Consider the following 17567-nt stretch of genomic DNA (forward strand, 5'->3'; position numbering starts at 1 on the left):
TTAAATCACCTCAACTCCAAACCCACCTGCACTCCAAACCCACCTGCACTCCAAACCCACCTGCACTCCAAACCCACCTGCACTCCAATAACCTACTTGAACCCCTCAGGTCATTTTCTATTATAAATCCTGTGCTCCAGCTTCTGATTGTAATTGGGGCTTGTTGCCGAATCACCTCAATTAGAAATATTATACGCCTTATGCTGTTGTGTGATATGGTTGATTTGAGACATCACAGGAATAGGCCTGGATGCTTGCTGTTCAAGAGACAGACCACAATACTAAATATGATTGCTTACAGACCCTGTTACAACCAAGGTTCAAGTATACATACTACTGCATGCGCTGGGACGCGTCATCAGTGATGTTAACTGGGGTCGTGGGGTGTTTCGGGTCTGTCAACATCATACACCCTCGCCCAGTAGACCCAGCCGAGGCCAATTAAGACCCCGACCCGCGTCCCAGAAGCAGCCGCTCACGGATCAGAATATCACAGTAGTAACTTTTGAGATATATTCTGTAACATTTTCTCTCATGTTCAAGTTCATGTTGCCACGCCTCCTGTGCTGTATCTCCTCTTTAATTGGATCGGCAGTTTGTCCATGAGGAAAGGAAAACAATCAAAGAGCGGGAGCTTCTTTCTAGACTCTCGCCATTTTGTGAGTCAACAGTCACACCGTCGTAGAAGAGGGAAGCAGTTTATCCACTGACAGAAGACTCAATAGACCAGCATGCAGTGCAGCCAGGGATTTGAACGAGGGTGTTTCTCAACTGGAACTCTCTTTCTGTTACAGTAGTAGTTGTGTATCACTACTGCTATTGTTACTGGTCTCTCCAATTACACACAAAGCTGACGACTGGACGTACAGGCAAATTCACTGGGGGTTGTCGAAAAGCATTGTGGGAAATGAAAGGCAGGTTGAGAGAAAGTGGGTAGGCTACGCCAAAAAAGTCAATCACACTTATACCCGAGTGCATTGAGAGAGTGGATTTGTTCCTAGGCAGCCATGGGAAAGATCAAATTCTGGGTCACGACAAGTCAGAAAATGTTTGCGTGTGTGTTCCACCTAAAAGTCTCATGAGACATCATCAGAATCATGCAAGCAACCAACCTGTTCCCTCCAACAATCAAGCCACCACAGTCTCATCCTTGTGCTTAAAAATCCAAGCTCAGTTTAATGACTTGTTTTTATATATATATATTTATATATATTATTCCTACAAATACATGGTTTTCAGCACTTTGAAAATGTTCACTTTCCTCAGTAAATCAAGAAAGCTAGAAATATCCTACAGTGAAAAAAAAAACAGAACAGAAACAAAATGACATAGGACAAACCATTTCGAACAAACGAGAGGGAGAGAAGGGGGGGAATGAGGAGATCACAAAAAAGACATGGGGAATAAAAATCAAATGAAAAAAAACAAACACTTCTACATCCTGTACAAACACTATGGCCCAATAATTTAAGAAAATAGTGTCTCTAAAACGTTCATATTGCTTTGTACCTCCACTGATGCACCTTCAAGCGGGCAAAGTCCACCCTGTGCAACACCAGGCAGGTCCGACGGCGGCCGCAGGGGGGGGGGGGGGGGGGGGGGGGGGCGCCGTTTACAAATCCCACGGTGCCGATGTCACTCCAGAGGTCATGGGGTCAACCTGCAGCCAGTGGCATGCAGGTGCAGCTTTCAGTTTTCGCGGTGTTCTTTTTCATGTTTCTCATTGTTTTGGCAGTAACAATACAAAGACAAGGGATGGTCACACTACTAACAGTACTGCACTCCTTATCAAACCAACGATGTTTTTACCGTTTGTTGTAGTTTCACCATTATTACTCTCTACGGCGTTATTACTAGGCCTATCACCATCACACATACACCGAGTGTGTGGAGGGGTGTTGTTCATCCAGCTGTGTGTGTGTGTGTGCGTGGATCTGTGCGTTTGTGTGTCAAGTGTTCAGTGCTCGGAGCTCGCCTTCTCAAAGGAGAAACTGGGAAGAGTCAATAGCTTGGAGTTGGTGTTGGGGCCGGGCGAGCCTCCGTCCTGCCCCGGACCCTCTCCGACTCCCAGGTCAAAGGAGTCCTTGGAGTCACTGGAGGGCGCTCTCCGCCTCAAGCAGGTGTCCCGGCCAGGCAGCGGAGGGGGCATCCCCAGCCCCACGCCCCCGAGCCCCCCCAGGGCCGGGTGGAGGCCGGGCTGGGCCTCCGGGCCGTCGGGGGGGTCCACGGCGATGCACGGGGGGCTCATCTTCTTCTTGCGCCGTGGCGAGGGCAGCGAGGTCTGCGCGGGGGTCTGGCCGTGGATCTGCAGGCTGTCGGCCCGCGACACGAAGCCGGAGGAGGTGGAGGCGGTGCTGCGCTGGGGGCTGGCCCCCGCCGAGGGGCACACCTCCACCGAGTGGCGGCGCGGGTCGTCCAGCCAGGAGGAGGGGCTCGCGCGGGGCGGCGGGGCGCTGCGGCCCTGCGCGTCGGCGCTGTGGAAGCGCTTCAGCTGTCTCAGGCACGGGCTGCGGCCTGCGTAGCCGCGGTAGAGCTCGCCGTCGCTGTCGTCGTCGTCGTCGGCCAGCTCCGAGCCCAGCCCCGCCCTGATGATGTCATCGCTGCCGGCCAACCCCGCCCCCCGGGTGAGGAAGGACACCTCCCGGTCCGCCGACGCCTCCTCCTGTGGGTGCGGCCTGGCTGCAAGGAGGCGCGAGGGGGAGGAGTCCGGGGAGTAGGAGGCGAGGCAGTGCTGCTCGTGGTGCTGCGTGTGCACGCTGCTGGGGCGTGGGGGTTTGGGGGAGGCGCCCGGGGTGGCGGGGACCAGCCGGAGAGCAGGCTGCTGCTGCTGCTGCTGCTGATGGGAGCAGGAGGAGGGAGAGGAGGAAGAGGAGGAGCAGGCAGGAGAGGAGGGAGGGAGGCCCAGAGAGGCTGCGCTCTCCCCTCCGTCTGAACACAGCACCTCCTGAGAGTCAGTAGACACTGCAGCCTGAGGGGCGGAGGTGTTGTTTAGGAGGGATGGGAGAGAGGGGATGGAGGTATACATGAGCAGTGAGGAGGAGGAAGAGAGAGAGAGTGGGGGAGACCAAGGGTTTGGGGGTTAAGGGGAGATGAGAGGGGGACACTAGTTAGTGTGAGGTGATCTGGTGAGGATGACCAACAGGAGTTTGGGTCAAAGTTCACAGTCTGACCAGCAGGCTCCCCATGTCCTCTCTGACTGTAATCGGGGTGTTGGGATTGCAGCGTACTTCCATGATATTAAAAGTCACACTGCAGTGCGCAACAGTGGGATTCCACATTGAGATTTGTCAAGAGTCCGTTGGGTAAACCTCTTGTAATATATTTATATTTTCAGATTTTCTTTTGTTTACTGTGCGCTGTCTCTATTGAGGCAAGGACAGTACGGTGCTGCATTCACATCAGATGGGAATAACTGTTGGAACTTGACAGCTAAAAGCAACGACTAGCGTTTGACCGCGAACCGCGTTAACACGGTTTGCGGTCTTAAAGGGATACGCACACAAATGAGGGATATACACGCAAATGCTGCATCAGGTATCAATGGGTTAAACGCGTCAAATGCAAATTGCTCTTCCTTTTTACAGTTTGACAGACATGCGCTCGCACATGTTTGCTACATTTGAGAAAACCAAACCAAATCCAGCAATAATAGCCGTGTCATGCCGTGTCATGCCGTGTCATTTTGAGAGTGACTATTTTCTCATGAGTGACGTCAGCAATCGGAGAAATAGGGGGCGGGGCCATCTACCCGATGTTAAAAAGGAGTCTGAGGTAGGAAGGTGATATATCGACGACGGTCGTCTTTCTCACGATGACGTGAATGCAGCTGCAGCGTGCGTCACAGACTGTGTAGTCAGGAGGACACAGGGATCGACTGATACACTCAACTCTGAGCCACAACACTGACTGACCCCTGCCCATTCACACACACAACAACCCTGTGAAGTGTCATGTCAACATCGTCTTGTCTTTCCAGATGATTTTACTGATCCATTTGTCATCCATTTCTGCATGTAAGTCGACACAAAAGCGTGCACTTTGGTAGCGGCACTTAGCACAGGGTGAGAGGGCAATGGGCAGAGGTGGCACACAACATGTAGCTACTATAGATATCGGACAGGAAGGGTTATTAAGCACAAATGGTGGCTAAAACTCATCAGATCTCATGGTTTGATCTCATCGCACCATTTTGTCGTCTGTAATTATGTGGAGTTGTGATCATCCCAAATGAGATGGTAAATCTTTGGAGATGAGCAAAACAGGCCATGCATGAGTTTCCATTCATGTCGAGAGGGATGAACGGTTGAACGGTGTGACCACAGCGACCCCTAGTGGTCAAAGATATCACCTGCCATTACTGCACACAATCATAAGAAAACACAGCTCCTTCTCAGACACGTGACAAAATAAGCCATGACAGGACTTAGCAGCAGTAAAAAAGATGTACTTTGCAGAAAGCGTCATTCCCTCCTGTACCTTCAACGAGGTTTCCACAACAGGGTTTTGTGAATACTACACCCTTTAGTGACATTTACATATCGCTCAACCGCTGCTCGTCTATATTCTATAAAAAAAAATCACAAGTGCTCTATCACCGTGGTGCTGTGTGTGTACAAAATGGCAAAAATACTTCTGGACAGAACTGCTGTTCTGTTGTAAGTGTCCCCTGAGTTGAATGGTTTGTGGTGTCATAAGTGCACTGTATTGTCCCATTTCCCCCTCTCTCTGCCAAATGACATCTTCGGCCGACCTGAAAACACTCCGTCTATCATCTGCTGAGGAGCACGGTCCAGTGACCAGACTAAAGAGGAGTGTTGTATGTGGATTTGAAGTATGTACTGGAAAATCTCATTAAGTTTGGTCTGGCTTTTTACAAATAAAGCTACCTGTTAAGAGAGTTGTGGATGGGGTGCTTTGTACTGCAGCTGATGGTTAGGCAGTAGACAGACAAACATATGGGTGGGTGAGTAAAGAGGGGGAGACAGGGAGGTGTGTGTGTGTGTGTGTGTGTGTGTGTGTGTGTGTGTGTGTGTGTGTGTGTGTGTGTGTGTGTGTGTGTGTTTGTCTGCCTAGAGAGGGTGGGAGAGTGCAGTCCAGTGGTTCTGAAAGGCCCAGTGGTACAGTACAGTAGCTAAAGTCCGCCGCGTTTCGCTGTGTTCAGAAACAGGAGTATCTGTGTTTGAGCAGCAGCTCCGGGTCGGGCGGCTTTTGGACCCAACTGAGCTGAGATCAGCGAGTGATCCAGACAGGATGATGAAGGAAGATGACACACAGAGCGGACAGACAGCGGATGCGGTTAGTAGCGTATAGGACACATAGGAAGAAGGTTAGTATAGCGTATAGGACACACAGGAAGAAGGGGAGAGAGGAGGAGGAGGAGGAGGAGGAGGAGGAGAGAAGAGTGACACCGTTTAGAAAGTGGAACCAGCCGAGCCAGATTCAGGACAGCTTTGGCCATGAGATGACACAAAGCAGTCGTTATCGACCCGACAGTCTGCAGGTTTTTACTGCAAGCAAACTTTACAGCAGCTGATTTCACACTGATTACGTTTTGAACTGCAATAATCTGAATAAGTAACCGTATTCTAAAGATACTGTAGTCTGATTAATGACTGAAGACACGCCCACATGACGTGATGTCTGTGTCAGAGTTTCTCTCCTGAATTTAAGCCGAAACCCTTTCTGTGTTTCTACCGTGTTATTAGAAACAAAACGTTGGGACGTCTTTGTTTTGTTTTACCGCTGGCAGCCATCTTTTCTTCTGTAAACAGGTTGTGCAACACTTGCTGCAAGCTAGAGCATGCCTCGTCAAGCGGTTTGACTGCTGTTGTACATGTCGCAAAATGCTGCAAAAACGATATGATACGATCTAATCCTCAAACGATAGGCTGTCATTGTGCAACGAAGGTGTTCACATGTCTACAATGCACTTCAATGATGCGTCTAAGATCGGAATACTCCACGTGTCTTCATTTGACTATTGCTAGGACCTGTATAACATGTATTTTGTCTTGTGTGAGTAGACCAAGTTTACTATCACACACCTTATTCGGGTTAAGGTCATCAGAAAATGCTGTTTCCATGGTCTGGGTCTTATTCAGAGTATTGTCTTAATCTCTTAAATTGAGTTAATATCGGAATATTGCAGTCCATGTAAACCTAGTCACTGTGGTATATATGGAATATTGCAGTCCATGTAAACCTAGTCACTGTGGTATATATGGAATATTGCAGTCCATGTAAACCTAGTCACTGTGGTATATATGGAATATTGCAGTCCATGTAAACCTAGTCACTGTGGTTCAAAGTGTTACTACTGGGCTCTGGCAGCACATTGCATAGATACAGACAGGAAGGAGATGGGACTTCTGAGCAAAGAAAAAAAAGAGCTTACATGTGTCGTGAAATAATGATGTAAACGTGTGTGTGTGTGTGTGTGTGCGTGCGTGTGTGTGTGTGTGTGTGTGTGTGTGTGTGTGTGTGTGCGTGCGTGCGCGTGCGTGTGTGTGTGTGTCACCTGTCTTCGGAGCGTGCGGCTGAGTGTGTGTGTGCGTCGGGGCGGGGGGAGGCGTGGTCTACTCTCGGAGTCGGAGTGGCTGTGCGGGCTGATTGGTCGGAAGAGGTCTGAAGGGACAGTGTGCCGCGGCGCGAAATTCTCTGGCTGCGAACGCACTGAGCAGCTGGAGCCTGCGCACACGCACACACGCACACACACGCACACACACACACACACACACACACACACACACACACACACACACACACACAGTCGATGTCAGCTAAGACTTTTAAAAAGGAATAGCATTTGTAGAAAGTACAGTAGTAGTTGTTTCCAGGTGTAGCCTGAAAAGGTTTTTTTAAAGATGGGCAGAGGTTCGGCCGTCCTGACAGAAGGGGGCGAGCTCGTTCCACCATTGTGGTGCCAGGGAGGAGAAGAGTCGCGACCGGGATGAGTGATTTTGAGCCCACGTAGCCATGGAGGGGCGAGGCGATCTGCAAGGGTGCAGGAGCGGAGGGAGCGATGCGAGGTTTGGAACCTGACCATAGATTGTAGATACGGAGGAGCTGTCAGGTACACTGCCCTGTAGGGGGCAGTCTGGTGTACTGCCCTGTAGGCCAGTACCAGCGTCTTGAATTTGATGCGTGCCGAGATGGGAAGCCAGTGAAGGTCGTGGAAGAGGAGAGTGACATGAGAGAATTGATGTTGGTTGAATACCAAGTGGACTGCAGCCTTCTGAATGAGCTGTAACGGTCAGATGGCAGAGTCAGGTAGCACCGTCAGAAGAACATTGCAGTAGTCCAGGCGGGGGATGACAAGTGCCTGGACCACGAGTTGTGTCACTTCCATCCAAAATGAAGGCCTTCCTCTTGTATTGACCAATTATTTGTTACTCTTGACAATAATAAACAATTGTAAAAGAAAAAGAAAAAAAGCGTGGATTAAAATTCAATAAATCCTTTGATAATTATTTCTCATAAAATGTGTGTAACTCAACTAAGAAGGAATAAACAAATACGTGCTGGGTAATGGTGGAGTGGTGATTTTCGGTTTAAGCCAGTCAGAACTAAGGACCAGAACTTTCCATTTTAGAAATAAAATGTAATTACAGTAACACATAGTGAAAATAGTAATAGTGCAACTGTTTATCTCTGTAGGGAAATTCTCTGCAAGCAGCATGGCAAACAACATCTAAACGCACACTGTAAGTAAAAGCAATTTCATTTTTATGTATGACTTAATAATCCAAGAAAATAAAGATGTACATTTTGACTGAACACTATGGAGAATTGGCCAACAAAATGAAGAATAAATTATTTTTTAATTTGATTGGTGCTGAAGTGGTGCTGAACTGGATTCCCTGCGTTACCTGATTGGGCTCTCTGGGGGCCCACTCTGTGCTGGGGCCCCTGGGTGTGTGCTAGAAGCTGTGCTGGAGCCGGGTAGCCAAAGGGCTGCAGGGGGAGGAACATGTAGCTGTCGTTGGGCAGGGAGTGTGTGCGTCCCACCGCCGACTTCCTGACGCTCAGCAGGTTGTCCTCCAGTGGCTCCCCAGGGTCCAGCTGCTCTGTCTGGGCAGAGAGAGAGAGAGAGAGAGCGCTCAGCCTCCCTCTGGAACTCTGGTTCTAACACAAACACACTCCATATTAGCTCTATAGCACACACTGAACACAGGCAGTAGGCTAGTCATTAGCATGATACACATAGCAACAGACTTTGCAGATTGGAGTTGACTGGTGCGGAGCTGGCACACATCACAGAGACAAGCTCTTTCTGCTTTGAAGCGAAAGGCACCCTGCGTCAATTTGAAGTCTCACACTGGACAAGCAGAGCTTTGTCCAGAGGAATCCCCTTGTTAGCTGTATGTACTGTAAGCCTGCTCTGCGAGTGTGTGTCAGCTGACCCACGTGTTAACACACCTCCACCTGCTCTGTGAGTGTGTGTCAGCTGACCCACGTGTTAACACACCTCCCAACAAAAGGCACATACAGTACGTGACAAGCAGGAGGAGAGTGAAAGCGTCTACAATCACTACTGGTCACGTCCGAAGAAGACAGACGACACACAAGAGTGTGTGAAGGAACGTGGACACACATGTAAAGCACATAGGAAGAAGACAGGAGACTGAGAAGAGAATATAGAAAGACAGGAAAGAAGAAAGACAGGACTGCTGAGGCGAGGAGGCGCACTACTCTACTGGACTGGACTGGAGAGTACACACACACTACTCTGGACTGGACTGGAGAGTACACACACTACTCTACTGGACTGGACTGGAGAGTACACACACACTACTCTGGACTGGACTGGAGAGTACACACACTACTCTACTGGACTGGACTGGAGAGTACACACACACTACTCTGGACTGGACTGGAGAGTACACACACTACTCTACTGGACTGGAGAGTACACACACTACTCTACTGGACTGGACTGGAGAGTACACACACACTACTCTACTGGACTGGACTGGAGAGTACACACACACTACTCTGGACTGGACTGGAGAGTACACACACTACTCTACTGGACTGGAGAGTACACACACTACTCTACTGGACTGGACTGGAGAGTACACACACTACTCTACTGGACTGGACTGGAGAGTACACACACTACTCTACTGGACTGGACTGGAGAGTACACACACTACTCTACTGGACTGGACTGGAGAGTACACACACTACTCTACTGGACTGGACTGGAGAGTACACACACTACTCTACTGGACTGGACTGGAGAGTACACACACTACTCTACTGGACTGGAGAGTACACACAGCAGGCTGGAAAGGTGGAATGAGAGAAAGAGAAAACACGGTTAGATACTCCAGGGGCTTTCAACTCCACATGCGCTCCTCTACCTCAGTGACTCTCAACCCTTTGTAATGTAGTCCACATTAGAGCCACGGACCCCATTTGGTGAGATTTTGTCTCTCTGACCCAAATATGAGAGTATTTGTATTGTTGTTAGATATGATCTTGTCCAGAATTCCATGATGATCCGTATTGTACTGTAGTTAGATTACAGTGAAACTATGATCAAAACAGCCATTCCTCTACATCCTCTAAGTGTGCTAACTTCTTGCAAATGAAATAATGGAAAAGTCCGACAACTCAACTCATCAATTTTCTGGGGACCCCTGGTGGTCCCTGGACCCCACATTGAGAAACACTGCTCTACCTCATCCCTCCCCTCCCATTCAGTACTGCCATCCAATTAAAACTGCTCTACCTCATCCCTCCCCTCCCATTCAGTACTGCCATCCAATTAAAAGCTATTTCATTTCATGTGTTGTTGTTGTTGTTGTTTTTTTGGCGGAGGGGGGGGGGGCAGAGGCGTTCATTTTTGAGACTGATGACATCATCAATGTGAGTCCGGGCCAAGGTTGTGGTGACCCTCTCCGGGGGAGGTGATCTGAACGTTAATGATCCCCCGTGGTCCCACATGACTTTCCATTCATCTCTGTGAGTGCAGCTGTCCTCTCCCTCAGGTGGACGGGCAGGAGTACAGTAGAGTGTAGGGGACTGTAGTAGTAGTCCCTACTACTCAGTCCATAGCTGTATACAGTAATGTAATCATGTGTCGCCATGGTTACAGTACTTCATTAGTAGTGAAAGTTTAATCACCGTTTTATATGCAGGGGGGGGGGGGAGTTCAAATAATATAACTTCGATGAAGAGCTTCTGATGATGAACTGATGGGCAAGACAAATTAAGTTAAATTAATTATGAATATTGTAAATTGTAATTAAAATTCAGTTTTATTACTATTTAGTGAAATGAAGATAGCTTTTATGGTGGTTGTTTGCTTAAGGATGACCATCGACTAGTCCCACCAATTAATTTACCAATACATTCCTGACCCCAATGTACACGTGGGTATATTTAATGTACACATGGGTATATTTAATGTACACGTGGGTATATTTAATGTACACATGGGTATATATACTGTAATGTACACGTGGGTATATATAATGTACACATGGGTATATATATTTATATATATGTATATATATTTTGCAGTGGGTCTTGTCTAACATCCAGTGGGCTCCCCTCTGCCAACCTCAACTTATTCTTATGCCCCAGTAGAGTGTGAGCATGGAGGAGGGCAAGCAGGTTTGGAGGCGCCCTGGGAAAGAAACACTACTGAGAGGAGAAGAGGAGAGCGGTGGAGAGAGAGAGAGAGAGAGAGAGAGAGAGAGAGAGAGAGAGAGAGAGAGAGAGAGAGAGAGAGAGAGAGAGAGAGAGAGAGAGAGAGAGAGAGAGAGAGAGAGAGAGAGAGAGAGAGAGAGAGAGAGAGAGAGAGAGAGAGAGAGAGAAACTGTCAGTACATTGCATTCCAGACTGGTTAGAAAGAGGGGGTTAAAGTCGTCGGGGGCCAAGTCATCAGTCAGTGCTAGGGACCAGGATTTCAGAGACAGATCTTCCATCTCCGCTAGAGGGATCTAGGCAGGGAGAGACAAGGCCTGGTGAGCAGAGGAAACAAACAGGCGCTCCGTGCAGCACACAGAATAATGACGTCAATGTGTTGTTAGTATTGGCATCATGAGGGGGAAGCCACATTAATAAAAGCCCACCCCATTGTGGGACAAGACATACACGCATATACAGTACAAACATATACAGTCATATACTGTACATATACATACATATACAATCATATACATATACATACATATAAAGTCATATACATATACATACATATACAATCATATACATATACATACATATACAATCATATACATATACATACATATAGTCATACATATACATACATATACAGTCATATACATATACATACATATACAGTCATATACATATACATACATATACAGTCATATACATACATATACATACATATAGTCATATACATATACATACATATAGTCATATACATACATATACAGTTATATACATATACATACATATACAGTCATATACATATACATACATATACAGTCATATACATATACATACATATACATACATATAGTCATATACATATACATACATATACAGTCATATACATATACATACATATACATACATATAGTCATATACATATACATACATATACAGTCATATACATATACAGTTGATTGTGCAGTTGAGAGACAAACAGTGTGATTGTGGTCTGTGATTCTCAGAGACAGACGGGGGGGGGGGGGCATGCTTTACATCAGAGATCGCATAATGACTGACAGAAAACAGACACATTTATACATGTGATACATACAATAGTACTGTAATGTCGGAGGAGGGAGGGCCTGATTTTGTATTTATTTATTTTCCGGATCATCCCCCACCCCCCCACTTTCTCCCCAATTGTACTTGGCCAAGTCCCCTGCTTAGTTCAGCAACCAGAACACGTCACATACCCTTAATCCGGCTTCCCACCCACAGACACGGCCAATCGTGCCTGTTCGGATGACCGACCACGCCAGAGGGAATATGGGGGCTCCAACCTGCGACACACGCTCGTGTTGGTAGTGTGTTGCTGCACTCCCCGGATGCCCAGAGGGTCTGAATATTAAACTGTTAAGTATGGACATTATGCCACTGAACTCTGTTGCCTTCAGTCATGGAGTGTTTAGAAGAAGCCAGGGCTTCTGGCGTCTGTAAAAGGAGCTGCTGTACATCTGGCCCTGTCCCAACCAGGAGACATCTGGCCCTCTCCCAACCAGGAGACATCTGGCCCTGTCCCAACCAGGAGACATCTGGCCCTGTCCCAACCAGGAGACATATGTCCCTCTCCCAACCAGGAGACATCTGGCCCTGTCCCAACCAGGAGACACCTGGCCCTGTCCCAACCAGGAGACATATGTCCCTCTCCCAACCAGGAGACATCTGGCCCTGTCCCAACCAGGAGACATCTGGCCCTGTCCCAACCAGGAGACATCTGGCCCTGTCCCAACCAGGAGACATATGTCCCTCTCCCAACCAGGAGACATCTGGCCCTGTCCCAACCAGGAGACATCTGGCCCTGTCCCAACCAGGAGACATCTGGCCCTGTCCCAACCAGGAGACACCTGGCCCTGTCCCAACCAGGAGACATATGTCCCTCTCCCAACCAGGAGACATCTGGCCCTGTCCCAACCAGGAGACATCTGGCCCTGTCCCAACCAGGAGACATCTGGCCCTGTCCCAACCAGGAGCTGCTGTACATCTGGCCCTGTCCCAACCACGAGACATCTGGCCCTGTCCCAACCAGTTGACATCTGGCCCTGTCCCAACCAGGAGACATATGTCCCTCTCCCAACCAGGAGACATCTGGCCCTGTCCCAACCAGGAGACATCTGGCCCTGTCCCAACCAGGAGCTGCTGTACATCTGGCCCTGTCCCAACCAGGAGACATCTGGCCCTGTCCCAACCAGGAGACACCTGGCCCTGTCCCAACCAGGAGACATCTGGCCCTGTCCCAACCAGGAGACACCTGGCTCTGTCCCAACCAGGAGACACCTGGCCCTGTCCCAACCAGGAGACATGTGGCCCTGTCCCAACCAGGAGACATCTGGCCCTGTCCCAACCAGGAGACACCTGGCCCTGTCCCAACCAGGAGACATCTGGCCCTGTCCAACCAGGAGACACCTGGCCCTGTCCCAACCAGGAGACTTCATAGGGGACACAGCTGTTCCCCTGTTCCTGACAGGGGAACAGCTGTGCCAGCCGGGCCTAAATTGGCCAGAGAGGGTTTCTGCTAACTTATCAGAATGAGATGCAGTAAGAGAGGCGGCCTATTAAGTACGGCTGGGGGGGCAGTAATAGCGTCTCAATTCAATTCAAAAGCTTTTAGAAGACATTTTTGTGCAGATTTTTGCAATGCTAATGTAATTGTAATGCAATGCTAATGTAATTGGTCGACGCTATTTGCCTTGGAATGAGGAAAAAGAGGCACTGAGATGCATAATTCAGTGTCTCAGTAATCCATCATGGATTGGGCTATTATAATGCAGGCTTGCATATGGGTGTGTGAGATATGCTTTCCTTAGGAATGCCTTTTTTTTGCTAACTTCTGTCTCCTTGTCTAGAGCGAGGTCAGAGCGAGGCTGTGAGGGATTTGGCGATTGTGGTACACACATACAAACACACACACACACACACACACACACACACAGCCATGGAGAGCGCACAGAGCAAACTCTAAACCACATCGTTGAGGTTGCTGAACCAGACCAAGAAGCTGTCAGGCACGGGTGAGTATAAGTGAGCAAAGACCTGAGCGAGAGGATGAGATCATGGCTGAGGCGAGATATGACGCACTGCACTGTGTGGTGGGCAACAGGGTCGGTTAGTAAAGGAGGTGCCAGATCTGGCGAAAATGGTCGGGCTGCACGATATATCTACAAAACATGTTTCAACTTTGTGTTACTGACTTCTGCAATATGAATGACTATGGGGGTCACAGTATAGACTTAGCTTCTCTGCGTACACTAATTGTCTCCAATAGAGCAGGCCAGGAGTGTCTGTTCATTGCAAAAAAATATATAACTATCAAATCATTTAGGCAACTATTGAGTCTTAAAATCTTATTTTTAACACATTCACTGCCAGCCGTTTTTCAATACTGTAGTTAGCTTCTGCAAGGTTTTTTTTTTGAGGATTCTGGCTCATCTTTCAAGAGCCGAGGATTCGTTTCTGTTAGGATTTTGTGAACACACAATATCTCAAAAGAACTAATAGAATGTGTGCTTTCTCTGTCTAAAATAGTTAGTTTGTAGAGTTAGTAGTTATGTAAGCATTAGCAGTTGAATACAGCATGGTTTCAGCGTCTGAAAATTTATTCTGAGATAAACGGCTTTTTGTGAAATTCGATAGAACAGTCACTTTAACCATTCATTTTTGGCATCAGTAAGACGTCAGACATCTAAACAATAGTTTTGAACAGTAATTTCCTCCATAACAGCAGGAAACACCCCTCTCCTTCAAACTCCTCCCTCCGTGTGTGTTCTTCTTGGCTGCAGCGGGCGTGTCACAAGCTCGTTGCTGCTGCTGCTGTAACCTCGCGTCACCAGGCTCACTGCTTTGCTGCTGCTCCTGTCTGCTGGCGGCCGCTGTGCAAGTCTGGATGGGCTCGCTCGTTTCTTGGGGTTCTGAGAGCTTTGATGAAGCTTTTGCGATTCTGGTCTTATTTATGCTGCGTGTTTCAAAGTGTGTTCCACCCGTAATCTATTATGCAAATTTGCAAAACCCCACCGCCAGCTCCCAAGCGCGAAAGTGAAAGCGTTTTCGCCAATCCATTTTCATGAGAATGGCTTCCTCACACTGCTTTTTGCTTGCCTTTCTCTAGTCTGGAGAACACTGTCGCCACTTACTGGGTCGGTGGAATGGGTTGTACACGTTCGGTGGCTCCAATATTTTTATAGGAGACGTGGGGAGCGTTGATCCACGTCCCACCGTCAAAAAAAAAAAAAAAAAATTTAAGCCGAGATATCTCGTCATTGGCAGTCAACCGTTGGATTTTGTAAGCCGAGATATCTCGTCAATGGCAGTGAACGTGTTAAGTGGAAATCTGCCGACGACATTATACCTTCATACTGGAGGAGCGATTTGACCTTGTTTGAAGGTATTGTCACTTATTTTAAAGAAATGTGAAAAGACAGTATATCGCCCTGTTTGAATGAAAATAAGATTTTAATTAAAACTCAACACTAGGCTACCGTAAATTACTTGTTAATGTGCCTTTTGTGTGTGTGTGCGTGTGTGTGTGTGTGTGTGTGTGTGTGCGTGTGTTGTGCGCGTGCGTGTGTGTGTGTGTGTGTGTGTGTGCACTAAGTGTACAGTTAGTTATTCTGTGCACCAGAGCACCTTCAGGAGGTCATCTGAAACATATTTCCCTGGAATAAAACAACCGTAGCCTCTTGCAATTTGCTAATGGCAGCAATCAGAAAGAAATCCAATCATGAAAAAAATAAAATAATTAATTTAAGTTATCCCAATTTAGATGTTTTCCCCCTCATCATGATTAACTGTATGCAGCCCTGTTATGATGGCGATTAAGAAAAAGAGACCCATTGGACATGAAACATGGAGGAAGTGGGTCATGGTGGACGGTGTTATCGGTGGCTATTGACCTTCTTGTCGGTGCTGTGCTTGCGGGGCTGGGGGGGGCAGGGCGTAGTAGTGGCAGATAGAGCCCGACAGGTTGTCCATCAGACTCAGCTCCCCCTCCATCGAACCCTGGATGACCAAGGAGACCGAGTCAAACAGCGCTCTCCGCTGGACACACTTGGACAGAGCAGAGAGGAGAAGATGGAACGAAAGAAGGAGCGAAAGACAGAGAGGTGGACACAGAGGCGGAAGTTGTCGAAGAAGACAGAAGTCCAGACAGAGATACATGGATAGATGTGGAAAGACAGAAACAAAGAAAGAAAGAAAGAAGACATGGATATAAAAACAAACAAGAAACGAGAAAAAAAACGTGTGTTATGTGCTTGCGTCATGGCTAAATGTGGTTCTGGAGACACCCAATAGACTAGTCTCAACGCCAGACCCATGAGAGTTCTTATGCTGATACACTACATTACTGCATGCTGAAGAGCTCTCTCTGGGTCTGGGACACCTTCCCTCAGAGGGCTGGTTATGGAGGGAACCGTTCACTTGACCAGTCATATGCCAGTGGTGGATTCAGTCCTCTCCAATCAGTAACGACTTTGCGATCAGACGACACGGGAGGCGCAGCCCATTTTTCGAACCGCTCTCTCATCGGTGCTACGACCTGTCACTCATTCCATTTCAACCCGCCTTAAAAAACCAGCAGTGGCTGTGAACTGGCACAGACTCACTTAGTAGTATTAACACATTGAGTGCCAAGGACGTCTGTGGACATCCTAAAATCATAATTCATATTATTCCATAATTCTGCTGTTTAAGGTCGTACCTAGCCAGTGAGCATGAATCCCTTCAAGGGATCACACGGCGCCACCTTAAACATCGTCACAGGAGCTGCTCCACCCACCTCAGATCCTTTACTTTGTACAGGAGACAGCGGAGAAAGCCGTGGAAACCGATGCATGCTTTCTGCCAGAGCCGTATATATTGCTCTGTCTACAGCGGAGAGTGGGCTCGGCTGCATCCGCGCTCACAACTGAGCTCTTATGCTTCTATCTATCTCCACACGATTTCCTAGAAAGCCAGCATCCGAAGCCGAACGGCCAAGCCTTTTCGTTCAGTCGCGTTTGCCAGCGCGCATCATTTCCTTGATGGGCGCTGGGATCTGTCCGGGGCAAAAACGGAGTCGAAAAAAAACAAACTCTGTGCGTGTGGGGAGGAGCCCGCAGCTCAGAGGTGGAGAGGGGGGGGGGGGGGGGTGGGGGGGAGGGGTGTGTGGCACACAGGCTGCACAGAAACCACACCACACGCCACCACATCAGAAAACACCAGCCAGAGTCAGTGAATGTGCTCGAAATTAGAGTGCAAAAGGTATTCATAAAAGGGACTATATCTTGGAAAGTAAAAAAAAACGACAGAAAACCCTTGAAAGTGCACTTTTTTGAGAGGCTGTCATTTCATAATGGAACTGTCTAGAAACAAAATTTCTTCTTTGAAGAAGCAGGAGTGTTCAATGTTTCATTAAAGTCCAGCCCCGTTAATATAGCCATAATAGAAAAAATTCTATAGCTGTTTTCAACTGATGGAAGTGAATCTGGCACAGGCTCCAGACAATTTTACTGAAGCGCTGTGGCACTCAATGTGTTAATACACTACATTATTATGTAGTGTAATATTTGAGTCTGGGGAGAGACTACCTATAGACAGTCCTGTCTGCTGTGATGCTGAGATGTCCTGGGTCCTCTAGTTTATTTTCAATAATGATGTCATAATTTTCTTGGTAGTGATGGAGTGATCTGCCTTATATCCTTGGCTCAAGATATTAACCCAAGACAGGCTACTGGAGATATTTATGGTTTGTGAAACAAGTGAATCTGCATAATCATAAGATAAACGTGAGACTGAATGACTTGTCAACATTGACTTTTTTTGCAATGTGTGACGACGACAACCCCCCCCCCCCCCCCCCTTCAACATAATCCACTACAATCTCACACCCCGCGTTACAGTAC

At 47.8% G+C, this 17567-nt stretch overlaps 1 protein-coding gene across 1 annotated transcript in view; it reads right to left on the reverse strand.

Moving 5' to 3' along the window:
* Positions 1–1957: 1957 nt before the first annotated feature.
* The window catches only part of cacna1g (calcium channel, voltage-dependent, T type, alpha 1G subunit), a gene marked incomplete at both ends in the record, with an annotated part of 368718 nt that continues 353108 nt past the window's right edge, over positions 1958–17567 (reverse strand). Inside the window, 6 exon segments of the mRNA XM_083635743.1 lie at positions 1958–2968; positions 6518–6687; positions 7869–8070; positions 10839–10952; positions 15579–15614; positions 15616–15732. Coding sequence (XP_083491869.1) covers positions 1958–2968; positions 6518–6687; positions 7869–8070; positions 10839–10952; positions 15579–15614; positions 15616–15732 — 1650 coding nt within the window.

Source organism: Poromitra crassiceps, assembly GCF_964638095.1.
Source record: "Poromitra crassiceps genome assembly, chromosome: 4".
NCBI lineage: Eukaryota > Metazoa > Chordata > Actinopteri > Beryciformes > Melamphaidae > Poromitra > Poromitra crassiceps.